The sequence below is a fragment of the Simochromis diagramma genome, unplaced genomic scaffold (assembly GCF_900408965.1).
Source record: "Simochromis diagramma unplaced genomic scaffold, fSimDia1.1 OVJJ01000304.1, whole genome shotgun sequence".
NCBI classification, from domain to species: Eukaryota; Metazoa; Chordata; class Actinopteri; order Cichliformes; family Cichlidae; genus Simochromis; species Simochromis diagramma.
This window is the reverse complement of record NW_024387030.1, coordinates 16,256,188-16,282,222: the sequence shown is the minus strand read 5'-3', so window position 1 is coordinate 16,282,222 and position 26,035 is coordinate 16,256,188. Positions and strand designations below refer to the sequence as shown.

The window sequence follows — 26,035 nt, the reverse complement described above, 5'->3', positions numbered from 1 at the left end:
TGTGTTTGTGTGTCTCCGTGGTCACTGCTCATTCGGCCAGCACACTCTATCCTACACAGACCCCCTCCAGCCTCTAAACCAAACTTCAGCTCTACAAAGAAAGAACTGGCACCGCTCCCTTCATTCCATAACGTAGAGTCATAATTCACAAAGCCACACCCGTAAGCTCACGCACTGCATACATACAGGCACAGCAGCACGCTAAGAAGAGCAAAAAGACACAAAATTAACAGCAACCAGTGAGTGTGTCCATTCATGCACTTTATTGTCATCCCTCATTGTTTTCCTTTACTATTGTTTTATTCATCACCCGCTGAATGAGCTCATCGCTTTGCTTCCTTCCTCCGCCCGTCACCTTGTTAAACTTCCCTACTCTGAGGCAGATTTCCCAGCCCTGCTCCTGGGGATCTGTAAGCTTACACTGGACTTTTTCCAGCTGCGGTTTTATTAGATGCTTATGTCCAAATCATAGTCTGAAAATAGGGACAAACTCTTAAGATGACAGGAGCTTGTAAACAGACAAAGAATTAGGGAAGGTGGGAGTTGAGTCTGAGCGAGTAAATTATGAATCCCCCGGTGCAGTCGACAAAGTTCAGGCATAAGTTGTTTCTTTGGCTGCTGTGCTGCTTTTTCCAAAAAGATTTAAGTAACGTGTGAGTAACACAGCCAAACATGTTTCTAGAAAGACTTTGAACCTTAAGTTGGTGAGACATGAAACTAAACCACACAAACCCAAAGTCGTGTTCTCTGAGGATTTACAAATGGGACTTTTTCCAAAACAGCCTCTCATTATCAAAACTGCAACAGGGAAGTGAGACGACTCTGGTCTGGGTGCATCATGTGGAAGATATTTAAGCAGATGTGCACTTTTAAAACCAGATGTTTGACATTCTGTTTATTAAGTAACATTTTCTTTAGTCTTGGGTCAAATCTTGACAAAGTAGGATTCTCATGAGTAAAGAAAATGACACAAGGAATATATAACATCATTTTACACCTGACTCAAACTAATATAATCTTAAGGTTGGTGCCAGTTTGGAGTGTTAAACACCAACTGGGAAGTAATCCCAGAAGTTAAAAAAAAAAAAATCTAACATGTGGATCAAGGTCTTAAGATCTGCATCCCAATCCCTTTTGACCATCCCATGGTCATTACTTTTATATTACAAAAAAAAAATAGGGGGGGTGGGCGGCGTCATGCTCCTGCTGTAGTTGCACTAAGACTGTGAAATTAGCTCCAATGTGACTTCAGACTTGCATCAACTGTGCCTGCTTTTGAATCTAAGTAGAAGATGCACTGCTGGAATTGCAGCTTCTAGAACACAGATTAGAACCCAATCGTGGCATTTCCCACTTAGAAAAAAAATTATTTCCCTTGGATCTGCCACAAACTAAAGCGATATCCATGTCTCTTTTATGAGGCTGTGGGACAGTAACCTTTAATGTTTAAATATATTAGGTTTTCCGTTTCGTAGTTCTAATGTGCAGCTGTCACATTAGAAATAAACAACATTATAAATAGCAAATATAGCGGCCATCATAGTGGTGCAGTGGTTAGCATACCAGCCCTGGGTTTAGATGTAGTCTGGGGCCTTTCTGTGTGCAGTTTGGATGTTCTCTCCGTGTCTGCCTGAGTCCTCTCCAGGAATTCCGGCTTCCTCCCACACTCCAAAGACATGCATGTGGTTAGGTTAATTGGCGATTCCAAATTGGCTGCGTGAATAGTTTTCTCTCTATGTGTGTGTGCCCTGTGATAGATTAGCGACCTGTCCAGGGCGTACCCTGCCTCTCACTCTATGACAGCTTGGACAGATACCTGCCTCACACAACCCCAGACTGGATAAACAGAACAATATGGATGGTTAAAAATATAACTTATTTTGGCAGTCTGTGCCTCGGTACATTATAACCCAAGATTAGTGTTTTCCTGTAGCACTGACGTCATGCATTCATTGCAACAGTGTGGAATTTTGCTGTTGCAGTTTTCTATCTATGTTTTTTCACCCATTTATATCGCCACTTTATCCTTATCTAACTTTAACTGTGAGTATGTGACACTCATAGGGATTATTTAATGTGGAAGAAGAGTCATGTGACGTGTGTAACACACCTTTCTATGTGACCGTGCACGGAGCCTGAGAAGCGGAAAGCCAGTCTAAACAGAAAAGGTTGATAACCGCTGTCATGATATCTGTTGCCTCCGATTAGGACTTTAGGTTTTGTCAAACCAGCTAATGGAAAGAAAGCCTGGCCATGTTTGAACACCCCTCAGGGTGTTTTGGAAGTATTTCCACGAACAGTTTAAATTCTGACCTGGTGATATTTTTCAAGTCCACTGATTTATCCTGAAGGACACAAAAATGTCACTGGAGCTCAGAAATTCCGAGTTCCCATCCGGAAATGTTTTGTAGAACACCCACTGAACTCAAACACTCAGAAAGTTGGAGCAGACCAACCAACCCCAAGCTGGCAATCGAAGATGGAAGCACTGAATGTAAACAGTAGTTGGGATTTTTTTTAGTTTGTTTCTTTGCTTGTTTTTTAAATCTTGAATTAAAAGATGTGTCTTTTTATGCAGAGCACTGATCAGGTTCTGTCCATGAAAGTATTATGCTGTATTTCTAGTACTACCTGAATGACTTTACCTCGCTAAGAACCCAAACAAATCCTGTTTTTCCTAGCTTTTTCTGGAACGTGCTAACTCAAGAGTGACGTCACTTCCAACTTGCAGTATCTGGATGGCCGCACTCATCCTTGATGAAGCCAGTCCTTGCAGAGATATTTGAGTCCAAACAATGCCGCTTATATGGAAGAAAGAACAGAATTAATTTAGTTTCTGGCCTCACCAGAAAGAAGTTTGCACCCGAACTCATGCCTGAAGTATGCAGTTCAGTCTGAGAGGCTTAAGATGAATACTTGAAGAGCTTCAAAGCTTTTCTAAACATTATACATAATGTGGGTGTTTTTGAAGGAGTTTATCTTAATCTGGACAAGCTGAACTTGTTATCCACTGCCGCACATCTGAAATGACAAAGTGCCAGAGTGTGTGTGTGTGTGTGTGTGTGTGTGTGTGTGTGTGTGTGTGTGTGTGTGTGTGTGTGTGTGTGTGTGTGTGTGTGTGTGTAGCCGGTGCCCCATGAGGAGTGAGCTGCAGTGAAAGGCTAGTAAAAAAGAAAGGGTATCCATCCTTTTCAGAGAAAAGTACAAGGCCTCTCCCCGCACTAAGCCCTGTGTTTCTCCTGCTCCAAATTACAGTCATTAGGGCATGACTAACATCCATGCATCTGCATTGGCTTCAGCCGCCAATAATCAAGACGCCTCTCATGGGAGAAGAGGTGAGTGCAACAACTTCTCGTGTTACTTCCACCTCAGAGGGAGCAGAGCAATACTAAGAAGTCTAGGATGTAGACGAGACCACCCAGCTGATCACTGTCTGTGCAGTCTGGTCACAAAGAGTTGACTCATGCCACAATTGCAACCTGCAATTTTTCATTTTACAAACAAATCTAATTTGGTGACGTACACAGTGGAGTTTCCTTAAAAATAAAAAAAAAAGGTAACTCTTTCTTTCTTTCTTTCATCAGGAAATTTACTAAATGGTTATTTAGACTTTAAAAATTCCTATCACAATTCTTTCTCTAGCAAATAAGTTTTAAACACACCATTACTTTTCAAAATAAAGCATCAAAATGCTAATTACAGAGCTGCTTTATTGCCCCAGCAATTACTAAACACCAAACCTTTGTTACAGTTGACACACAAACTCAGGGCTCAAAAGAATCTAAAATCAGAGCATTTGGGAGGATTTGTAGTGACACAGCACATGTGTGTGTATAATATATTCAGAAAAGATCACAATCAAGACATAAGCTGATTTACAAACAAAAACAGCTGTGTGCCCTTTCTACACGTCTCGCTCTCTCTCTGACACACACACACAAACGAGCGCGTGCGCACGCAAAACCTGCTGTGGTTTTTAAACCCAACCCCAGCCTGCCAGAGCAGGCATGTGTTCCAACACGCTGTTTACTTATCCTTTACAAAAGACGTCAAGCTTTGCGTTGGACAGGAGATACTTCTCTAACGCAGCAAACCTCAACGTGGTGTGTCAATACCTGCAGAGCGACTGACATTGACAGCCGTGTGTACACACCAGCATGAAGTAAACAGGAGCTGATAATAGTTTACACACTCTTGACAAATAGACTGAGCATATCTGGAACGACGATTTATTGATTATGCACTACCGACCGCTACAGTATACGCCATTTGGCCGCAATGTTAAAACCAGTGGCGGCTGAAGTACATACAGTGGGGCAAAAAAGTATTTAGTCAGCCACCGATTGTGCAAGTTCCCCCACTTAAAATGATGACAGAGGTCAGTAATTTGCACCAGAGGTACACTTCAACTGTGAGAGACAGAATGTGAAAAAAAAAAAATCCATGAATCCACATGGTAGGATTTGTAAAGAATTTATTCGTAAATCAGGGTGGAAAATAAGTATTTGGTCAATAACAAAAATACAACTCAATACTTTGTAACATAACCTTTGTTGGCAATAACAGAGGTCAAACGTTTACTATAGGTCTTTACCAGGTTTGCACACACAGTAGCTGGTATTTTGGCCCATTCCTCCATGCAGATCTTCTCGAGAGCAGTGATGTTTTGGGGCTGTCGCCGAGCAACACGGACTTTCAACTCCCGCCACAGATTTTCTATGGGGTTGAGGTCTGGAGACTGGCTAGGCCACTCCAGGACTTTCAAATGCTTCTTACGGAGCCACTCCTTTGTTGCCCGGGCGGTGTGTTTTGGATCATTGTCATGTTGGAAGACCCAGCCTCGTTTCATCTTCAAAGTTCTCACTGATGGAAGGAGGTTTTGGCTCAAAATCTCACGATACATGGCCCCATTCATTCTGTCCTTAACACGGATCAGTCGTCCTGTCCCCTTGGCAGAAAAACAGCCCCATAGCATGATGTTTCCACCCCCATGCTTCACAGTAGGTATGGTGTTCTTGGGATGCAACTCAGTATTCTTCTTCCTCCAAACACAACGAGTTGAGTTTATACCAAAAAGTTCTACTTTGGTTTCATCTGACCACATGACATTCTCCCAATCCTCTGCTGTATCATCCATGTGCTCTCTGGCAAACTCCAGACGGGCCTGGACATGCACTGGCTTCAGCAGCGGAACACGTCTGGCACTGCGGGATTTGATTCCCTGCCGTTGTAGTGTGTTACTGATGGTGGCCTTTGTTACTTTGGTCCCAGCTCTCTGCAGGTCATTCACCAGGTCCCCCCGTGTGGTTCTGGGATCTTTGCTCACCGTTCTCATGATCATTTTGACCCCACGGGATGAGATCTTGCGTGGAGCCCCAGATCGAGGGAGATTATCAGTGGTCTTGTATGTCTTCCATTTTCTGATGATTGCTCCCACAGTTGATTTTTTCACACCAAGCTGCTTGCCTATTGTAGATTCACTCTTCCCAGTCTGGTGCAGGTCTACAATACTTTTCCTGGTGTCCTTCGAAAGCTCTTTGGTCTTGGCCATGGCGGAGTTTGGAGTCTGACTGTTTGAGGCTGTGGACAGGTGTCTTTTATACAGATGATGAGTTCAAACAGGTGCCATTCATACAGGTAACGAGTAGGGGACAGAAAAGCTTCTTACAGAAGACGTTACAGGTCTGTGAGAGACAGAGATTTTCCTTGTTTGAGGTGACCAAATACTTATTTTCCACCCTAATTTACGAATAAATTCTTTACAAATCCTACCATGTGGATTCATGGATTTTTTTTTACACATTCTGTCTCTCACAGTTGAAGTGTACCTCTGGTGCAAATTATTGACCTCTGTCATCATTTTAAGTGGGGGAACTTGCACAATCGGTGGCTGACTAAATACTTTTTTGCCCCACTGTACATAACTAATATGCAATTTAACGCACCAAATAGTATATGAGAAATTATTCAAAAGGACATAAGTTTGTTTAAATTAGCTTTTGTTTATCTTTGGTTAAAATTTACTTTCCCATGTAATTTGTTGATTTTTTTTAACTATTTTGTAATGTTGTTGTTAAAGCTGACCTCATGACAAACTTTGAATATCATTCTTCATTTGCATAATGAAGCAGAAATATAAAAGAAAAAAAAACATTATTTATGTCCAAGTACATACAAAGTTAAATTTATAAATAGACAATTAAATAGAAAAAGTAGATACACAAGTGTCTACATATGTTCAAAGGTAAATAAATACGCAGTCATTTTACAGATCAAACAAATTAAAGACTACTTTTATTCCTAACAATATATTGTTTTTGCTGCATTTTATGGAATTTCTTTGTTTATTTTGTAGTTTTTGACCACTTTGGTGCTACACAGTACCACCCATCCAAACATTACTGCAGATCAAGTACACAACTCCATGGCAATGGCACTCCCCAGTGTCAGCAGAACTCCCAGCATGGCAATGTCTCCCACTGTAATAGCTCATCTGGTTGATTTGAAAAGAAAATCTTGCTGCAGCCTGTCCAGTCCTCCTCACTGTCTCCTTACTGTCTACTGCCTCATCACGACAAGGAAAAGACAAGAGGGTGTATCATTGATATAAACAGCCACCTCTGAAATCTGTACCCCTCACTGTCCTAGCTAAAGAAAAACCTGCCTAACAACACAGTACAAGGTACTGACCCCGACTTCCATGCTCTTCCTTCTCTGTGTCTGTTCGGGATATGCTGCAACAAGCCTGATCCACAAAGGCCCCACCCCACAAGGACCAAAGCTGTCCATGTCCCCTAGAATAAAGAGCTGTAGTGTGGGCATGAGGGAGACCTAAATGATATCAGGAAGGTGGGTTTCAATGTTGTGGTTAAACAGTCAAAGCCAGCTCGGGAAATTGAATTCCAGAACAAATCCAGGTCTCGTGTCCACATTTAAACAGGCAGGTCAGCTAAGTTACAGCAACATAAAGCAATGACACCAGCCTTGCCTGAGGCAACTGTGGTTACAAATTAAGGATAATACCCCACAGAGCTCACAGAGCTTTCAAACATCTTCCCTTGACAAACCAGCGTGGAGAGAAAAAAGACGGAAAGCTAGCTGTGGCAGGAATAAAAAACAAAACACTAAAGTTAAGCGCACACACCCTCAGCAGATCAGAGCCAAAGTGGAGTATCACAAATACAACTATCACTGTTGTCTTTTTTGACTCCAACAGCCATCTGTGCATTACAGCGACTTCGCACAACACTCCCTTTAAACTGGAGTCTTATCACGTAAATATGAGCAATAGGAATTTCACAAGTAGTTGCATGGGGGATGAGGGGAGGAGGGGGCTTGGGGAAGTGTAACTTTTGACTGCAGTGAGTCATACAGGGAAGCTGATGGAGCAGACTCTGCTGCCTCACAGGGATAAGGCAAAGCCAAGAGGGTGTGGCAATGATACAGACAGCCACCTTTGTTTGAACTAGGACTGGCTCAGTTTAACCAGAAGGCCATTCACATCTAATGCCTGACCTGTTGGTTTCACATGGCACGATCTTAACCTTGCTGGCAGCAAGCAAGGTTAAGATCGGGCTGCAAATGGTTTAGTCACCATAGGAAGAGGAAACATAATAGACCAACAAGCTCATTCTCCTTTAGAGAGAGGAGGAGTGCTTTGGATCTGTTCCAGTCTTCTTTCAAAGACCAGAAAGTTGTTTACAGTAACAGCCAGTTTGGAAAATAACAGTTTTCACACTTACAGCCATTCTGTAGCTAAATAGCAAGTGTTTAGCAGTGAGAAAACTGGTGTTACTGTTCAGCACCTGCAGGCATCTGTCAGGGCGTTGGCTGTCTTCTTTGGGCATTATCAAACAAAGAAGAGTGCTGCTAAGACTTAAGCTGCCTTGCCTGAACTAGAACTCTGCATATTCATGCAAACACTTGATGTGCAAGAAACGCTGCTGGTGTGATGGATGATGTGGCCACTATAAGAGACAAACTGGAAATACTTAATTCCTACATCTCAAGGCGGTTTTCACAACTGAAACCAGGGACAGCCGGTGAAATGAGACACGTTTTATGGGCCGAGGGAATCTCGAGGAAACCATTCACCATACACCCACCATAAAGGAAGCGACCTCCTCTTTCGGTTTAGACTCAATAGAAACATTTTTGAATACATAATGGCTCCAAATGTCTAGCAGAACTTTCAATCCAGGACCTGGAGCATGAAGACATGTCATAGATGCAATCTTTTGAGCTGAAAGGTGACATCTTTGTGGTTCTTCTGTTTGCTCCAAAAAGGGTACGGTTTCAGGAAACTGTCATACAAATAAAAACAATAACGCCGCAAGGCAATAATGACACAAATGAACCAAAATGCTATGAGGTTAAAGGCGGTTACAGATGGTCCGTGCACGTATGCGTGCATGTGTGTGCAAGAAAGAGAGACAGATCTGTGGAAGGAAATGCAACTTGGCATGCTGCAAGGCCACTGTAGCCGTGCAGCAGCTTGTCTGGTAAGAACAGCAGCTGCATTCCTGAGAGATTTATAATTACCGACTGAGGAACTCTTCTTTCCAATCCTGCTTTCATCCCCCCCCAGCATCAAACACACACACCTCCTCACCCCCTCCACCTATTCCCCTTTTTTCACCCCATGCAGTGGCCTTCTAGGAGACAGCGCCATGACAGAAAAATGGATAATGGCTGGCGCATGGAAGTCATTTTGAGATAACATTATAATGTGTGGTTGTGTGCGCTGGCCCAGATTGTTGTTCCCTGTGTTTATGCAATATTTTAACTTCTATGGAAACAGGGCAGATTGCAAATGGAGGTACTGTAGGTGGGCAACAGCAAAGTGATATCTATTAAATGATAATCTTAACTAGAGGTAAGGTGTGAATGCCAGTGCTTACCTTTTTCAATGCAAAAGCTGGATTTAAAGAGAAAAAAAAAAGTCTGGAAAGTTGGCGAGTTGCGACAAAGTCTCGTTTGCTTTGCCTCCAGGGGTTGCTGGGGGTCTAAGTCTGGACTGCAGTCTCTGCAGAGTTTAAAGACCTCTGGACTGACAGGTCAGACGCAGATAAAAAGAAACTGCTGTGCAGCAGCAGTGACCAGCTCACAGAAAAGGCAAACACAGCTGGAGAGCGAGGTTTAAAAATACATCCTGGCATCTTTGTGTCTCCGCTCAGCCCAAGTCAAAACAATATCCTTTCAGTTTAAAGCTCACTCCGTCTGACAGTTGCTTGGCACTGGCAAGTGTGGGAATAAAAACACTTGAAAGAGCTTAGAGCACAACTTATGTGAAGCCTCAGAAAGACACTAAAGTAAACAGCCTCAGTCCCAAATTGAGTAAATCATGATGACTTGGATGGCCGGCTAACAGCCACTGATTGGATTTTTCATCTCTTGATAAGAGCTCATTGATTAACTTAATCATCAGTTAATCTCTCTGATTAATGGCCTGCTTTCTTCCACTCATCAGTCAGGCGTTTCCGTTCTCTGCAGGCCTGCATGACACACAGAAATCAGTCACTCGGTGATCACACACACTCGTGCGCATTTTGTCTCTTGCAACATTCGATTGCTCCTCTTGTTGCCGTTCTTGACCGCCACCTCTCCCCTTTCCTCCACTGATCTCAGTCACGTGTGAACCACAGCACACAGCTGAACAGCTGCACCTACCTGTCTGCTTACCCAAGATCCGAGTGCACTTACACTCCTTAGCTCCCAGTGTAATCTTCATCCCGGCCCTCTCCTCACATCCTTGCCTTTTGTCATCTCATCTCTGCCTTAACATCTGCTCCCCTCCCCAAATCTCGGGTTTCTACCGGGTTCCGCCATGCATCCAAAAGTGCTTACACAACGCACCTGTAATGGGTACAAGCCCAAGCATGGCAGGCTGGCCAAGAAGGAGCACCAGTATGTGACACACCCTTTTTAAACAAATGGCTCAGTCTCAGCCTCACCTATTAGAAAGGTATAACAGCTAAACCTGCAGCTAAAAAAAAACAACCCAAACAACTGAAAGTGCGGATTAGTTTTTCAGAGACGTTTTGATTATTGGAAGCTCATTCCAGACCAAAGTCCAGCAGATGCTGCTGCAGCAGACAGCCAAAAGGGGGAAAGGGAGAGGGAGTCCTAAGGTGGTCGTGTTATCTCCCTCGGGTTAATCAGCAAGCAGTGGGTTATCAAGTGCGTGTTAACTGCCATTTATTAAAAGAAGTGTCAGGGGACTATGCCGTAAAAAGTGTGCTACTGGATCAGTGACTGGACCCAACACAATACCCTTCATTGTCACGAGCTCCATAGCTAAGAGAAGCACTACAGGTCTTAGATTACCTCTGTATAGGATCCCTTAACGCTGAGAAGCAACTCTCCCACACCTTGTTTTTCCATACATGCCTATACTCAACATCTAGCCATGGAGTTGCAATTTGAACCAAACTTTATTTGAACAGACTTGAGATCCCTGGTTCTGACATGCATGGACTATTTTTCTTTACTTCTGGGCTAAAATTACCGTACTTATGTTGCCCATAATTAAAAACCTGCATTAGGAAGAAGAAAAATCGTGCTGATATAACAGCTTCACTTCTAAACCTACTTTCTTCACGCCTTCAAAAGCCAGTCAATCATATCGATCGTTATCTGTTTGTTTTTTCCCTATGCAGGAATATTAAACCCTTTCTCCTAAAATTCACGCCACAGCTCAGTTTCGAGGGACTTTCCCAGCAGGAATTCCAACAAAAATAAATAAATAAATAAAAATAATGCCAACACAATAAGGTAGCCATTAATCTGTCGCTTAAGTTGGACAGATAAAAAAGAAGTGTCAGACGTACCGTAACCAAACTTTAAAGACTGATTTAGCCGCTCTCCATTTGAAGCGTCGCCCTGCTTCGCCCTCGTTCTCCAACTCCAAACTTTCAGCGCCCGAAGGAAAACTCCAGGTGAAGCATTTCCGTGAAAAGTTAAACTTCAGGAAACAACTGCAGCCTGGATGTGTTTGCACGCCCGGCTTCAGTCCTCGCGTTTAAGGTGCCAGGAGAGCGTGTCCTCTGCTGTCAGCGTCGTTTGTCTGCGGACGCTTCACTGAAGCAAAATGTGGGACTACCGAGAAAAGTCGCGCCGCAGTCGACCCGAGGTCCCACCTGACGGAGGCTGGGCACACTCAGGTGAGCGCGCGGGGCTGCGGCCGTTGATTTGGCGACATCTAGCGGTGGAACGAGGAATAACGAGCTAATAGCATGGAGCAGACTGGGGAGAAACTGGAACTTAATTTTCCCACGGTTAGTTTACGTTTCAGGTATTTACGTCTGCATTTTTTTCATTCATGAAGACTACTTAAAGAAACTGTAGATAAAAGCTTGCGTGGTGAATAGAGGTGGTCACACCAAATGTTGACTTTCAAGCTCGTTAGAGCTGTACACACGCATGTATGTTTGCACACGTTTCCAGCAAAACATAAAGAAACGACGGGTGTCTCAAGACTTTTGCACAATACTGTAATAATACAAAAAGAAAATGTTCTTTGTACTTCTTTAACCTTTTGGATATCCTTGAAAATATCCAAAGTTACTAGCATGAAATTTTGTATTTTAATAATATTATATAATAAAAAATATACCTTATTACTTAAAGATGTTCACATCTTTCAGATCACCTCCTTCATTAAATCCATATTCACATGTCTGAGTGTGTGTGTTTGTTTCCACTTGTCTGCAGGAGTGTGATAGGCAGTATGCAAAACACCTCAAACAAATACTGTTACATAACCATGCAAACTTGGTCAGCTGAGCTGAGTCCTGGAGGAAGATATTAATTGAAAAGCATGCATGGTCCTGCTAATGTCGACACCTTTGCCTGTAAGGTAGTCTGGGGTACACTTGTGGAAAGTTATTGCTCAGCTCAGCTTTCCACCATGATGTCACTACCTTCTTAAACACACATTGAAACAGGTTGTGAAGAAGGGTAAATATAGCTCTCTGTGGCACCCGGGCTGGTCCGGACATGCGCTAACTGCCACATCCAGAGCACACTGAGTCTGCTTCCAGCACTGACACAGTTTGTGAACCCATGAGGGAGTCTTAGATAGAGTTTCTCCCAGGCCTCCAGTGTTATTAATAAACACAAAGTGTGCCTCTGTTTTCCTGGAAACAGACACTGCAGACCTCTTCCTAACTGAAAACCGTGCTAACACAGTAACTGCCTGAACATTTAGTCGGACTGCCAGTTAACGTAAGTACACATCTATGTTAATAAAAGCTGTTTGTTTAATTATTTGACAGGTTGAAAGGTTCTGTAGTGTGAAGCTTTAGGACAGGCCTCTCAACTTTAACAGCTATCAGAATGATTGATGTGTTTGCCTTTACAGTTCATTCCTCTTAACAATCTGTAAAGGAATAAGTGTTTTGAAAACCACAGTCTTACCAGGTGCTGTTTTTAATGGCTCTCGCCTTGTTTTCTTAGATTCTCTCATGGATGATCAAAGCTCAGTACAGGATGGAAACTTGATGTTATCTACTGATGACTCACATGTGCAGCTGAGACTTTCTGAAGATATCTCACCGAGCAACCGCACAGACTCTGAAACACTAGGTAGATTTGCTCAAGATCCTATTCTACGCTCGGAACAGGTGGACATGGAGAGCTTGGGTGAACTCTTTGAGCACTGCATACAGCGAGTATCCCATCTAGAGAGGCAAAGAGATGTGCTGATACAGGAGCTTCTGGTTCTGCAGGAACCTATGCTGCAAGTTGTGGGGCACCTGAGAGCGAAGCTGGAGGGAACACGCAGGCTTCTCGCTCTGGCTCAGCTGGATTATGTTACGGTTTGTGAGGATGTGCAACAGGTAAAGAGGAAACTGTTCACCACAGCCAGAGACTGCATCCAGAGCCAGGTGAAGCTAGCCGAGCAGGAGTACGAGGTGGCTCAGTCTGCTGTTACTCAGGTAGAAACCACAGGCTTTACATTTAATGATGATTTACTTCTGTAGTGTAGGTTTGCTTAGTATAGCAACATCATATAAAACTTGGGGTCATCATGGCTGCAGCTTGTTTATGGTTTGATTTTCAGTTATTTGAGTATCATGAGTATGAGTTCTTGTTGTTTTAGTTCTAGCTACTATTTGCACCCTATAGAGAAATTAGCATTCAGATAAATTCATGTACCCAACTAAGCTACTGGGTAGTTTCCATTTCCACTCTCTTGCTATATGGGATCCTTTTATTTGCTGAATGTTTTTACCCACAGATAAAAATAGCCTCCATTATCAAATTTAATACTTTTCATTCTTATTTTACATCTCTTCATAGGAAGAACTCAAGGCTCAAATTCAAAGTCTGACCCAGGAGTTGGTGCAGCTGGAGGACGCCCACCAGAACCAGCTCAATTCCCTCCGTGATCAGGCCACTAAGCCTTGCAGGCCCAGGGCCATGAGTGACATCAGCCAGTGTCGCCAGGCCTCCATCAGACTGCAGCGAAGGCTCAGTGGCAGTGTGAAGATGTTGGAAGGCTGGTACGAGCCTCGCCTCATGGTTCTGCTGAAGAGAAGGCAGGTTGGGGAGGAAGCTTTGAGAAAAACCAGGGAGCAGGCAGTGGACCTGAGAGCCGGGCTGAAGCCTCTGAGAGAGGAGATACAGAGGCTGGAGGTGCAGAGATCATGTCTGGAACAGAGGATCACTCTTTTGGAGACAGAGCGGCAGGAGAGCACTGCACAACATAAGGTACAAGAGAGGTTGGATAGAACAGATGTTCAGTAAAACTAGATGACAGTATGTTTTTATTTTATGCAGAAGACTGTGGAGAAACTAAGAAAGACTCTGAGAGAACTAGAAGTGGAGTTTGAGGTTCAGAGAAAATCAAAGAAAGGCTTGGAAGATCTTAAAGATGGCCTTTTAGCAGAGCTGACATTTCTGAGGTGGGTTTATCCCAATCATTTCTGCTTTAACTTAGTAAAAGTCAAGATAATAAATGAATAATAAACTTATTTTCTTATAGGGGCTGTGAACTCAGTGACATTACAGAGGAAGAGTCATAAGTTTCAATTTCCCGAGACATCAGACATGAGACCAAATCACAACGCTGACATTATGGTAAATGGACTGGTTCTTTTATAGCGCTTTTCTACTCATCTGAGCACTCAAAGCGCTTTACACAACTTGTGCATTCACCCATTCACACAAGCACATCTTTCTAAGTGCTTCATAGCTAACATTCACACACATTCATACTCTGATGGATCAGAGAGCAATTTGGGGTTAGTATCTTGCCCAAGGATATTTGGCATGTAGGCTAGGGGAAGCCAGGAATCGAACCACCAACCTTCTGATCAGTGGATGACCTGCTCATGTAATGGGTGAGCTACAGCCACCCCATTACATGTTTGAAAATGCGGTCTACTTAATGCAAGCGTCTTGTTACTCGCTCACATCCGACTTAACATCTAAAATGTTGTGCCAAGAAAACAAAGCAAACAGCTTTACTGTAAATATTTTTATATGAATATACTTAAGTACACAAAAGATCAGATGCAGAGAGAAAAACAAAACACATACAAGTGACAACACAATTTGGGGGAATTTCATACTACAAATATCAGGCAAATTAAAAGGATCAACCTACAGTATGTACAATAACATTTAAAAATGGATCTTCCACAGAAATGTTTCTGCTCAACTAACCAAGATGGAAGAAATAAAACCAACAAAATGCACACTTAGGTGATCATAAACATGTCTGTGGTTTCATCACGAGTCAGATTTCAGTTCGAAAAACTAAAAAGATCTAAAAACCTGATCATTAGAGACCTTTTCTTAAACATGTCACGTGATGACATGGCAGCATTTTATTCTTTTATTTTCTACAAAACACTGCTGCTCAAAATGTATTTTAAAAAGACTGCTTTTTCACCCAGTGCTGGTAAACGGATCCATTTTTAATGAGCAGGTCAAAAGAAGAAGACACGTGGAGACCGGACTCATGCCTGGACTTCTGAATCTGCGGCACCTTCTGGGTCCTCGTCATTGTAGATATTTTCAGCCTGCAGATAATTGCCAAAAAAATAAAAGATTTTTAATGTAACTGCTCTTCTATGTTATAATAATAAATGCACTTTACTATTCAAATCCTCGCTGTGTTGTAACTGATCGAGTTTTCTTTACAAAGCCTTTACCATCTGCCACACTTGCATGATGTTGTCCTCTGATACTGAACAGATGACCCACGGCTCGTTGGGGTTCCAAGAGAAGTCTGAGATCTTAGCTGTGTGTCCTCCGTGGATGAACTGAAACGAAATGAAGCAGAAAGATTTAGCACAATGATCGAGATTTAGCTTAAAAAATAAAACAAAGCCAATGTTTGAAAGCAACATTACAGTATTTCCTACACAAAGACTTAGGCATGCTCTTCCAGTGTGGTGGTACCTTACTAACAGACCAACCAAGTCACTGTTAAGGCAGTGACCACTGCCTCTCTAGAAAAATCATGTAGCTTGCTGGACTCCAACTCTATTGTCATGGATTGCATTTGGTGACAGTAGTCCTTGTACTGCTCTACAGAGCCACTGCAAGCTGCAGGGTCACTAACTACAAACTGCAGCAGGTGGAGAAGTTCGTGTGCCAGTAGACATTTCTCAGGCTGCTGAGCAGAACAATGACTATCATCACCAGCTGCAGTCCATGCATTGGTGGAGCTATAGTCCACCTGCTGGACAAGACTCTTACTGGAGAGTGTGGGTGCATAGAGCCTCTGACGTCACCACAAATATGCTCATTTTGTTGAGAAAAACTGCATCATCACCACCGCTCATTGTCACAACTCACCAGCAGCTCAGGAGGGCCATCCTCAGCATCCTCTGGTGACTGCTCCTCTCCAATCTTACTGAGGTCCCAGACGTTGAGCCGCCTGTCGGTGCCGCTGGAGGCCAGGATAGTTTCGTTATGAGGAGACCACTGAACCTGTTGGAAAAAGATGTGGATATGAAACCTCTGCAATTAAGTCCCCCCTTGCAGTACTTTGGTGAATATAATTGTAAATATTATATCTATACAAAGAATTAAATATTCAACCCTAAATTCCAAGGGTACAAGCAAGTGTACAACCAAAAGCTTTAAACAATTCACCATCACATATTTTCACAAGTTACTACAAAGTCCTACAATCCTTTTTCTCAAAAATGTTTTTCCCAAAGTTGAAAAATTTTAACTCCTGCATCAGACAACACTGTTTTCCACCAGTTTACCTCATTGTATTGACTTTGTATGCAACTGTAAAAGCAAACAACTTCCTGACAGTTTGTCTTTTTGTTAACTTAATTATACCATAAATAGCTATTGCATTTCATCTTTTGTAGCCAAAAGCTAGTTATTTACCAGACACATATTTAAGCCTAAATAGCCTCACTCCACAATGCAGTTAGTGAGCTGAAACATTCAAGCCGAAGTTTGCACAACAACAACTACAGATGTATTGCGAAGAAGTTCACTTCTTACCTGGAAGATCTCGTCCTTGTGGGATTCAAACGAGTGAAGCTTCAGCTTCAGGTTCCTCAAGTCCCAAAGAGCCACAGTCTGCAAGTAAAAGGAGGCCGATTCAGTACAGTATCAAGATGCTATTCACTGTAACTGTTAGGGGTGGGGGGAAAAAATCGATACTGTGTAGTATCGTGATATTTTGTTTGCTAATAATGTATCGATACAGGGACAGCAGAAATCGATATTTTGTTACAAAAAAAGTTTTTGTGGACTGGAACATGCTCTGACTTCAGATGTTGATCCTTTTTCTGAGCAAGAATCTTGACACTGTCCAAATGTGTTTAACTTTTTTTTTTGGCAGCAATAAACATGACAGTTTACTTATTTTAATTTAAGACAAGTTTTATTTTAATTAAGTTTAAAACTTTTTTATTTAATGTAAAATTATATTTTGTTTTATATTCTGAACTATGCATAAATTGCATAGTTCAGAATAGCTATAATTGTACCAGATGGTTGCATTCAGTTAAGTTGGACTAGACTGTAGTACAAACCGTTCAGTTTGTCAACAATAAAACTGACTGAAATGAGAGAAAGACTGAGTGTGAGACTTTGATATTAGATAAAATGAATATTGATAAGGTTTACCTTTATGTACAGAATCTGAATATCGCAAAATATTTTTAAAAAATTGCAATAATATCGTATCGTGCGTTAAGTACTGTGATAATATCGTATCGTGGGATGTATGGTGATTCCCACCTCTAGTAACTGTCTGAAAGAAAGACGCCTCACCTTATCTGCAGAGCCAGTGGCAAGAATGAACTCGCTGTAAGGATTGAAAGACAGGCAGTTGACCTCAGCAGTGTGGGCGTCCACTGCATGGCTGGGCTTGGAGGTGTTGTTGGACCGCGTGTCCCAACTGTTCCAAAAACAGACAAAAAGCACCAGTGTCAGGAAGAAATGTGAAACTGAACAACAACTTTGTTTTTAATGAGTCATCGCTGAGGCTGCTTACATCATGAGTTTCTGGTCATCTGCCACAGATCCAAAGAGCGATTCGTGGAGAAGGTGCCATGAGACGTCCTCCACCACAGCAGTGTGGCCTGTGAAGATAGTCTTGGCATCCACAATCTTCCCTTCTTTGGGAACTGTGCTGATATCCCACAGGCATATAGTCTGCAGAGAGCACAGACGAATGTTAAAAAAAGAAAGAAAAAAAAGAAGTAACAAATGATTTGTAATGTGATAGAAGACAAAAAAATCATTTTAACAAGAATAAGGCAGGCATGTCAAGACAGGTTTCTTACGTGGTCATCAGAAGCACTAAGGAGACAGCCACTAAGGTTTGGGTTCCATGAGAGGCCATAGCCCTCCTTCTGGTGGCCCCTCAGACGGAGATCTGGGGTGCATTCTCCAGAAGGGTCTTTAACAGAAATAATGTCAGTGTTAAAAAGCCTGTAGAGCTTCAAATGTAGCGGCACATGATATGCAGTTATGCAAGAAAAAGTGTTCTTTCTGCAAACCTACCAGGCTTGGAGGGGTGCTTTGTGTAATCAAAGACTAGCACATCACTGGTGGGGGTCTTGGTGGCAATGATGCAAGGATTCTGAGGCATGTATCGGGCTCTGTTCACTTCTCCTTCATGGTTGATCTTGATCTCAATCTCTATTTTCCCACTAACAGATCCAAAACCTCCAAACTCTGAAATAAAAAGACAACAGATACATGAAGCTCTTCCATTCCATGAAGCAGGTTTTAGGGTGACCTATGCACCAGGGATTTTTATGTATTTTTTAGACAAAAAATGCAACCCTTAAGTTACGTAGTGTGTCTTTTATGCCCAATGTTCCTGTTAACCAGTTTTGCTCTTAATAAATGTTTAATAAACATATTACAGAACTTTAAAAAAGCGATTTAAAAAGTACGTAACCTACTATTCTACTTGTTCAGCTGACATTCACTATTGCCCTTGCTTCGCTGAATGAGGTTAAATTTGATTCATGCTGTTATACGTTACTTCCTTTTCCTTCCTCTTGTGAGCAGAGTTGCCCATAGCCAACAATGTTGTTCTTTCTGCACCATCACACAATTATCAATAAGCTATATAGGAGTTGGATAGCGCTACATTAACAATGTGCAAAATTAAAAGACTACTGAAATGTCCTCCAAACTCTCTGCATTCACCAGGTCTAACAACATTTTCTGGTGGAAGTGTACTAGTATTGCTGTGCTAAAGTTGGATTAGATCGATTAAATCAATATCATCCAAAACCAGCTTAGGCATGTGAATTAGTCTGTTTATAAGTGTTATTTCCATGTTTTGCATGTAAAATTCCCTTGAGAACACTATGAAACTATAAGTTATTCTATGACCTCTTACTGGTGGTGCTCTTGTAACATAGGTTCTCAGTGGACTTTTTATGCTCTCACCTCCTTTCTCGCTGTCATAGTGTGAAGCATCAAACTGGGCATCATCATTCGGCAGCTGAACGCTGGCAATTACGAGGTGATTCTGCTCATCAGAAGTATGGGTCCCCAGAACCAGCCTGTGCACACTGTAGTCCTTTCCCTCTGGCCTGTGGACATATCGCATGATATTTACGTATCTGCTACAATATCTTGTTGTGACTTTGAGCCTGAAAAGGTGTTGCAGAACTCCCATTTACCTGGTGACATCTGGGAGCCACTGAGCAGTGAGGCTTGGCCACTCCAGAGCATGGGTCATGACCAGATCATAGAGGAAAGGGGTGTTCTTCTTCCAAATCTTATACTCCTCATTGATCACCCTTTCCTCCACAGCGTCATCAAAAGCCGCTGCAACAGTAACATTTAACACAAAGCTACGTTATAGTCAAATTTACAAACATATGCAGCAGCTACTTGAGGAAATCTTTTCCTTCCGAGCGTTTTAGTTGATTTTATCAATAAAGTAACAGTAGCACACAATGCTAGAGCAGCTGTCGCCCATATAAACAAATAATACAGTCTTTCAGAAGATTATTATAGTGGGGCAGTATATCTGACTGCACTGGTTTAAAACCCTTTTTACCGGCGCGTTAGCAGCTAATGCTAACATCAGCTAGCAGCTAGCTGAGTGCTTTCTAACAATGAAAGGTGATGCTGGCTGGCGCGCCAACCACCTCCGCTACATCCTGATTCGCATTTTCTGTCACTCTCGACAGCACACACACATAAATAACGTTCTCATTAAAAACGTAGACGTCCTTACCGTCTTTATCAGCCATTGCGTGGTTATAATACCGCTACTAATGACAAAAAGAAGTAATTTTTAGGGAGAGCGCTCAGAAGACAGCACGACGGCTCGCAATGGCGCCAACTCCATAGAACGCGCCTAGCCAATCAGAGTCGACGACAAAACCGACAGGAAGTCGTTACGCGACACATTACTACATCCGGTGCTGTGCCAAAAAAAGTAACTTCCGGTATTTGCAAACGATAACGATACTACTAATAATAGGTAGTATTTAGGCCGTTTTGAATAAGTTGGCCATTTTTTCATGACAGCTGAATGCCCTGTTTTGCAAGGAGGAGCTCTATAACATATACATACGCGTATATGCACTATAAACTCTCTAGAGGTTCCTATTGCTAGTAATTTTTACAATTTATTATTTGTAATTATTTCTGTTAATATATCCATTGTGTAACAATGAAAAAAGAGAGCGAAGAAAAAATAAGTGTTCTTCGTCTTTCACGGAAGCAGTACAGTGAGTCAAGCCTGCCCGGAAATTCAAGAAGAACACACGGACATGGTCTAGATAAACGTCTGCCTTTTTCAACAAGCTTCAATCTACTATGGACGATCGTGTGTTAGACTTGACAGAGGCACAGGAAGCTGTCAAATCCAAATACCCGCCGATCAACAAGAAATATGAATGTAAGTGCGAAGTTATGATACTTAAAGTCGGAGCACCAACCACGATGCTGGTTTCAATGGAAGTCTAAATTTCCGAGTTGTCAATATTTTAAGCTGGACCGCCCCCTCATGTCACCACCAACAATCACCCCGACTATAACTGGGCTCTGTTCATAAACGTGTGGGAGCGGTGCTTTTGAACGAAAAAACAAACTGTGACATATTGTTCTCAAGGCGAAAAACAAATCCTGATTTTTCTTCCTGATCGTACTTTCAGTTCCAGTTGAAAATTCCACGTGGGAAATGAAAACTTCGACTTCCAATGCCAATAGTTCCTTTACCATTACTTGATTTATCAAAACAACGTCACAGAAAGTCTAGTTTCGAAAGTCTAGTTTAATTTTGATTTCAGTGAGCTAAAAGGATTGTTCGTGTTAAATTTTGTCTCAAAATTCAAAAAAGATCTTTAATATGTCCAGTTTTTTTACATTTGTGTGAAAGAGATTCTATTTTTCACGAGACTAGACAGTCCTGTGAAAAATGTAGTACAACCTTACTCTTTCAGGTAAGCAGGAGGTAGGTGCTGTTAATCAAATGCACCTGATTAACTGATCACCAACAAGTGTGGCCACCTATAAACAAAAAAGCAGGTTTGCCAACTTCGTATTTATGTCTCCTGTACTGTGTGACAGGTTTCTATTTTTTTTTTTTTTTTGTTGTTGTTGTTGTTGTTGTTGTTGTTGTTGTTGTTGTTGTTGTTAAAATCTCACATCTGAGAACCAATGTGCACAATAGTGAGCCACCCAGTTCTTCTATGTCAGTGTTGTATGGATGTTGCCAGTCTACTTTAAACGTGCAATTATGCGTTCTTCATGTCATGTCAAGAAAACTAATCTTGAGGCTACAAACTCATCAAGTTTTACACCAATCTCTTGTTTTTCTTTTGTTGTCTCTTTTTACAACTGTTGTTGTTGTTATACTATTTTAACATGTTCAAAATAAAGGTACATACAAATACAAACCTGCGGTGTACTTCAAGGCTCCATCATGGGTCTAATTCTGTAGTTTTAAAGAGCTACCAAAAAAAAAAAAAAAAGTTAATTAAGTAGTTCTTCAAAATAAATGCTCAAATAAGTACCTAGAGACATTTCAGGATTGCTGCCACTGGCAAGACTTTCTTAGGACTTTAACTCAGTCAACTCATGATATCGCCTCATTTTTTTTTTTTTTTTTTTTAATCATTTCAGACCTGGATCACACAGCAGATGTACAGTGAGTACCTTTTTGGTATAGTAAAACCATGTTCCTCTGTTTTTTCTTAGACTTTAACAAAAAAAACCTTCTTTTTTCTTTTCCAAGAATTCACTCTTGGGGAGACTCTTTGGAGGAAGCTTTTGAGCAGTGTGCCATGGGCATGTTCGGCTACATGACGGACACAGAGACGGTGGAACCGATAGATACAGTTGAAGTGGAATCGGAGGGTGAGAGTCTGTCACCAAGATTTCAACCGACTCCAGTTGTACCTACTTTCTACCTGTCTCAGTCTGGCTGTTTGCAGAGCAGATCAGCTAAAGTTTGTGTGTATGTTTTTGTTCCTAAAAGGTGAAGACATGGAGTCGCTTCTCTTCCACTTCCTAGATGATTGGTTATACAAGTTTAGTGCAGATCTTTTCTTTATTCCCAGGGTGAGTATCTTGGTCACTTGCGTATTACTTAACATGTACTTTAAACTTCTTTACATTGATTGCATATCTGTTTTTGTTTGCAATAGCATTTGAGACCTGAGCCTTTATAAAATAGATCGGTTTTGATATAAATTATGACTTAAATGGGTAAGTATAAAATCTTTCCTTGACACGGAAAAATAATATAGACTTCATAGATTTCTATCAAAGCAGGACAGAAAGCAACATGTATTGCTATCTTAACCATCTCCAAATTCTATGTCAAGCCACATTTTTATAGGCCCAATGAAACGGATCCATAAGTATTTTGACCCTGTTTTTGTCATTTTGCCTCTATACACTCCCCGAAGCAATTTTAGTTTTAATTCAAGGGTTTAACAGAAATACGGCATCACTATTCAAGAATTATATACATAGTCTCTTATTTTCAGATTCTCCAAAGTAATTGGACAATTTACTTCCAAGCTGTTTCGTGGCCTGTTGAGACCTTCTTCCTGATTACTTTAAGACAAAATGACTACAATGGTCTGGATTTGATTATATAAGTTTATTTTTGCATTTTATAGCTTTTTACTGGAGCTCTCAATGTGAGGTCCAAAGAGTGGTCGACGCATGTGAAGGAAGCCATCTTAGTCTGGAAAAAAATAAATAAATAAATAAACCTAAAAAGGAAATGGAAAAAACTTTAGTAAGTGGTCAAATCAACAATATGGTGCATTCTGTAAAATAATGAATGAATCATCTGGCCAGCTCAGCAACATCAAAAGCCTTGAAAGACCACAGAAGACAACTAAAGTTGATGATTGAAGAAATCTTTCCTGGATTAAGAAAAACCACTTCACAACACATAGAGGATTCAAGGACGCTGTCGAGGAGGTAGGCGTGCCGTTGTCAAGGTCTGCAATCAAAAGACAACTTCATGGATGGAACAGAGGATTTACAGCAAGGTGGAAACCACTGGTTACACTCAGCAACAAGGACATCAGATTAGAACATAAAAGAAAACAAAGAGCCTGCCCACAAAAGTAAGGAGACAGACTGAAACCGCTCATGATCACACAGATGCCACATCATCTGTCAAACATAGTTGAGGCAATGTTATGGCATGAGCATGTAGGACTGCCAGTTCAACTGGGCCTCTAGTTAGTACTGGTGGTGTGGCTGCTGATAGAAACAGCTGGATGAATTCTTAGTGTACAGGGCCGTAGACCTTGCTCAGACTCAATCAGATTCTGCGTTTCACAGTGCAAATTGAGAGTTTCTTAAGGAAACAGAAATGGGATATTCTTCAGTGGCCACGTCAGTAACCAGCTGAGCATGCTTTTCAGTTACTGAATATAAAATTGAAGGCAGAGAGACCCACAAACAAGCAGCAATTTAATTTAATTTTAGCTTATCCAATTACATTTGAGCCTCTGATAATGGAAGACTGTGGATAAAAATGTCTGTAATTCCTAATGTTGTACTTTGGTTAAACTCCTTAATATTAAAGCTGAAACTCTGCACTTAAATCAGATCATGATTGTCTAGTTTTAAATGTGGTGGTGAACTTACCCAAAACAACTGGTAATATTATCTTTTTTTTTCCTTTTTTTTTTTTTTTTTTATATAATCACCATCTCTAAATATTATAGGCTGCAAGTAATTTTGCTACTGTTCCTTATTTACATTACAGTTATGAAGTTGCTACATTTATGAAGTGCTAACAATTGTGTCATATCTGTTCATCAGGAGGTCAAAGTTTTACATATTGACAGAATGCGTTTCAAGATTCGCTCCATTGGGTAAGTTTGGGGTCCTCCTCAATAACACTGAAGTTATCTTGATATTTATTTTTAAAAAGTATGGCGTACAATTCAAACCCGAGCTAATGTGGAACAACTTTGTAATTTGTTTTTAAGGCAAAGGTCAAACTTGATCAGGACATGCAAAAAAGTTTAAAGTCCTTTGGTGTCTGTTTGTAATTTTAAAATGTTCCATATTTTTCCAGTATACAAAAAGATCACTGGGTTTAAACGGGTTGGGTTTGGGGAAAAAATAGTTTATCAGAGATAGAAAATTCAGTTTTACTGTCTCTCTCTGTATTTTTCTCTTTAATTTACTTTCTTTGCTTTATTTTTCTTTGGTTTATGAAAGGTGGGGTGAAGAATTTTCTCTGGAAAAGCACCCACAGGTAAGCCAGACAAAGAAGTAAAATGACACTCATTAGAAGAAATACATAAAACTAATAACTAACTCTACAAAACTACAACGCAACTACAGTAACTTATATGTCATTTGTTGTCCTTCTAGGGAACTGAGGTGAAAGCCATCACATATTCAGCAATGCAAATCCACGATAAAGAAAAACCAGAAATATTTGCCATCATTGATATCTGATACAACTGTGAGAAGAAGCTCACACTCACTGGTTCAGTAAAAGTGGGAAGTCTACATGACCAGTTTAAGTGGCCTTTTAATTCAATGCACTGATTTTTGACTAGTACTGTCTTTTTTGGGGCATGTAAGATCAACTCTTTATTTAAATTTAAAAAAGAATTGTAAAATTAGCCTTACATTTAAATGAGACTTGTGGGGATATCAATTATTTGGAGGGAATACACTGAATTTGAACTGTGCACCTGAAGTCACAATTACCAAATTTAAGCTCAAATTTTCATTTTAGGAGATCATTACATTTATGTGTGATGGTTTTGAAGGTGTGTTGATGCATTATATCTCATTGTAAATAAATAAGCAAATGTTTACCTTTGACATACAATTGAGTCACCTGTTTTTCAACTTAAAATCTCAGTTTTAAGTATTTTATAGAGGTGTTGTGATTAAATAGGACATAAGTGCAAAAAGGTCATCATTTATCACCATATTTTAGCAAAGAATATCAAATTGGAAAAAATATGCACAACTTACTGAGTTCAACACAGCAAAATATTCCAAATGTACACTGCGTCTACTTTTTGAACTGTTTAAACCTGTTCATACATCAAATGTAAGATGAGTGTATTCTACAAAACACTTCCCTGCATTAGACATCAGGATATTCATGCCTGGGCTTGTCTTATTTCCAGAGAGTAACTGAACAAAGCTTTTCTAAGAAACGTCCAAAGCTTGTTTTCAATAGATATCTCAGACAAAGCGGTATAATACCAGGAAGCTGCCTGTATGAATAACGGAAAGTACAGGCAGCAGTATTCTATGTATAAGAGAACTGTTTTGGTCATTGACTAAATACACATACCAGGCAAAACAGAATAGAGTGTTAAAACGGGATGTTGTATATCCTGTAGTGCTTCAGATAACCGAGAAAGAACATTATCTGCATTGATATTATAGCTTCTTCTTGCTGCAGTGCCCACCAAGCACCTCCGAAAATTCAACCTGAACTGACTCATTCATGTGTGATGTGTGAGCTGATAGTTGAGAGCTTAAATCATTACAAATTATATTATTATTTGTTTGTAAACAGAGCTGGCCTTTGAAAACCCATGTAGTCTGTTTTGATGATGTTCTGGACTGATGCACTGGACAGTTTGTATGTATTGAATTTCAAAACTTTGTTGTGACATTTTACAATAACTCATAATCCAGACTATTGTAGATGTGGGTAAATGGTGTGTAGTGGTCTTTGCTGTATGCTTGTGAGAACTGTCTGAACTAATTTATTTTCAAGTTTCTTTATTTTTGTTATCTGAATACTAGAATAGAATTAGAATAGAATTCAACTTTATTGTCATTGCACATGCACAGGTACAGGGCAACGAAATGCAGTTTGCATCCATCCAGAAGTGCTTTAGTGATATAGATATATTACAATATATATTAGCAATAATATAGATATGTAAGTATATTACAGAAATGGGTCTATTATGGTATGTTATAATGTACACGGTATGAAGTATGTTGTGAATATTCTATAACTATAAGTATGTACAGGCTGTAGTGAGTACAAGCTATGTACAGGCTATGAACAGGATATAAATATGAAAAACTATACAGAATATGAAATAAA

The 26,035-nt window shown here is 40.8% G+C and overlaps 4 protein-coding genes across 9 annotated transcripts in view; 2 read left to right on the top strand and 2 right to left on the bottom strand.

The window, feature by feature from the left end:
* Positions 1-11,060, bottom strand: part of LOC120739513 (uncharacterized protein KIAA1522 homolog) — a 36,318-nt gene extending 25,258 nt beyond the window's left edge. Inside the window, exon 1 of one of the 3 annotated variants that reach the window (XM_040041282.1) lies at positions 10,830-11,060. The gene's annotated coding sequence lies outside the window, so the exon portion shown is untranslated. The other 2 variants (XM_040041283.1, XM_040041284.1) reach the window with 2 other exon arrangements.
* Positions 11,061-11,136: 76 nt separating this feature from the next.
* LOC120739516 (syncoilin-like) lies at positions 11,137-14,084 on the top strand. 2 transcript variants are annotated; one of them, XM_040041289.1, is made up of 5 exons: positions 11,137-11,276; positions 12,457-12,938; positions 13,303-13,713; positions 13,783-13,907; positions 13,988-14,084. In XM_040041289.1, the coding sequence occupies exons 2-5, from the start codon at positions 12,465-12,467 to the stop codon at positions 14,025-14,027; spliced, it is 1,050 nt and encodes a 349-aa protein (XP_039897223.1). In that variant the 5' UTR covers positions 11,137-11,276; positions 12,457-12,464; the 3' UTR covers positions 14,028-14,084. The 2 variants fall into 2 exon arrangements, with proteins under 2 accessions (XP_039897223.1, XP_039897224.1); XM_040041290.1 differs by lacking the exon at positions 11,137-11,276 and adding an exon at positions 11,582-12,225.
* Positions 14,085-14,467: 383 nt separating this feature from the next.
* Positions 14,468-19,826, bottom strand: LOC120739515 (histone-binding protein RBBP4). Its single transcript, XM_040041288.1, has 11 exons — positions 19,694-19,826; positions 19,131-19,278; positions 18,895-19,040; positions 17,992-18,165; positions 17,772-17,887; positions 17,480-17,640; positions 17,257-17,383; positions 16,480-16,557; positions 15,811-15,945; positions 15,162-15,272; positions 14,468-15,029 (listed from the first exon to the last, which is right to left on the bottom strand). Exons 1-11 carry the CDS (start codon positions 19,707-19,709, stop codon positions 14,967-14,969), a joined length of 1,275 nt encoding a protein of 424 aa, XP_039897222.1. The 5' UTR covers positions 19,710-19,826; the 3' UTR covers positions 14,468-14,966.
* A 95-nt stretch (positions 19,827-19,921) lies between these two features.
* On the top strand, positions 19,922-24,787 carry zbtb8os (zinc finger and BTB domain containing 8 opposite strand). Of its 3 annotated transcripts, none has more exons than XM_040041291.1 (7): positions 19,940-20,362; positions 21,589-21,613; positions 21,701-21,822; positions 21,944-22,026; positions 23,758-23,810; positions 24,163-24,199; positions 24,319-24,787. In XM_040041291.1, exons 1-7 carry the CDS (start codon positions 20,281-20,283, stop codon positions 24,403-24,405), a joined length of 489 nt encoding a protein of 162 aa, XP_039897225.1. In that variant the 5' UTR covers positions 19,940-20,280; the 3' UTR covers positions 24,406-24,787. The 3 variants fall into 3 exon arrangements, with proteins under 3 accessions (XP_039897226.1, XP_039897225.1, XP_039897227.1); XM_040041293.1 differs by lacking the exon at positions 19,940-20,362 and adding an exon at positions 20,370-20,991; XM_040041292.1 differs by lacking the exons at positions 23,758-23,810; positions 24,163-24,199; positions 24,319-24,787 and adding an exon at positions 22,458-22,787 and having other exon boundaries at positions 19,922-20,362.
* Positions 24,788-26,035: the final 1,248 nt, after the last annotated feature.

What these genes read in the sequence shown, in the direction of transcription:
- LOC120739516 (XM_040041289.1), top strand. Translation starts at nt 12,465, where the DNA reads ATGGATGATCAAAGCTCAGTACAGGATGGAAACTTGATGTTATCTACT. An exon ending in CTCAGTCTGCTGTTACTCAG is followed by an intron (nt 12,939 to 13,302) that starts GTAGAAACCACA and finishes ATCTCTTCATAG; the next exon opens with GAAGAACTCAAGGCTCAAAT. An exon ending in AGAGCACTGCACAACATAAG is followed by an intron (nt 13,714 to 13,782) that starts GTACAAGAGAGG and finishes TATTTTATGCAG; the next exon opens with AAGACTGTGGAGAAACTAAG.
- zbtb8os (XM_040041291.1), top strand. Translation starts at nt 20,281, where the DNA reads ATGGACGATCGTGTGTTAGACTTGACAGAGGCACAGGAAGCTGTCAAA. An exon ending in GATCAACAAGAAATATGAAT is followed by an intron (nt 20,363 to 21,588) that starts GTAAGTGCGAAG and finishes TAATCATTTCAG; the next exon opens with ACCTGGATCACACAGCAGAT. An exon ending in TTCAAGATTCGCTCCATTGG is followed by an intron (nt 23,811 to 24,162) that starts GTAAGTTTGGGG and finishes GGTTTATGAAAG; the next exon opens with GTGGGGTGAAGAATTTTCTC.
- LOC120739515 (XM_040041288.1), bottom strand. An exon ending in TGGCTCCCAGATGTCACCAG is followed by an intron (nt 19,041 to 19,130) that starts GTAAATGGGAGT and finishes ATATGTCCACAG; the next exon opens with GCCAGAGGGAAAGGACTACA. An exon ending in CTATGACAGCGAGAAAGGAG is followed by an intron (nt 18,166 to 18,894) that starts GTGAGAGCATAA and finishes TTTTTATTTCAG; the next exon opens with AGTTTGGAGGTTTTGGATCT.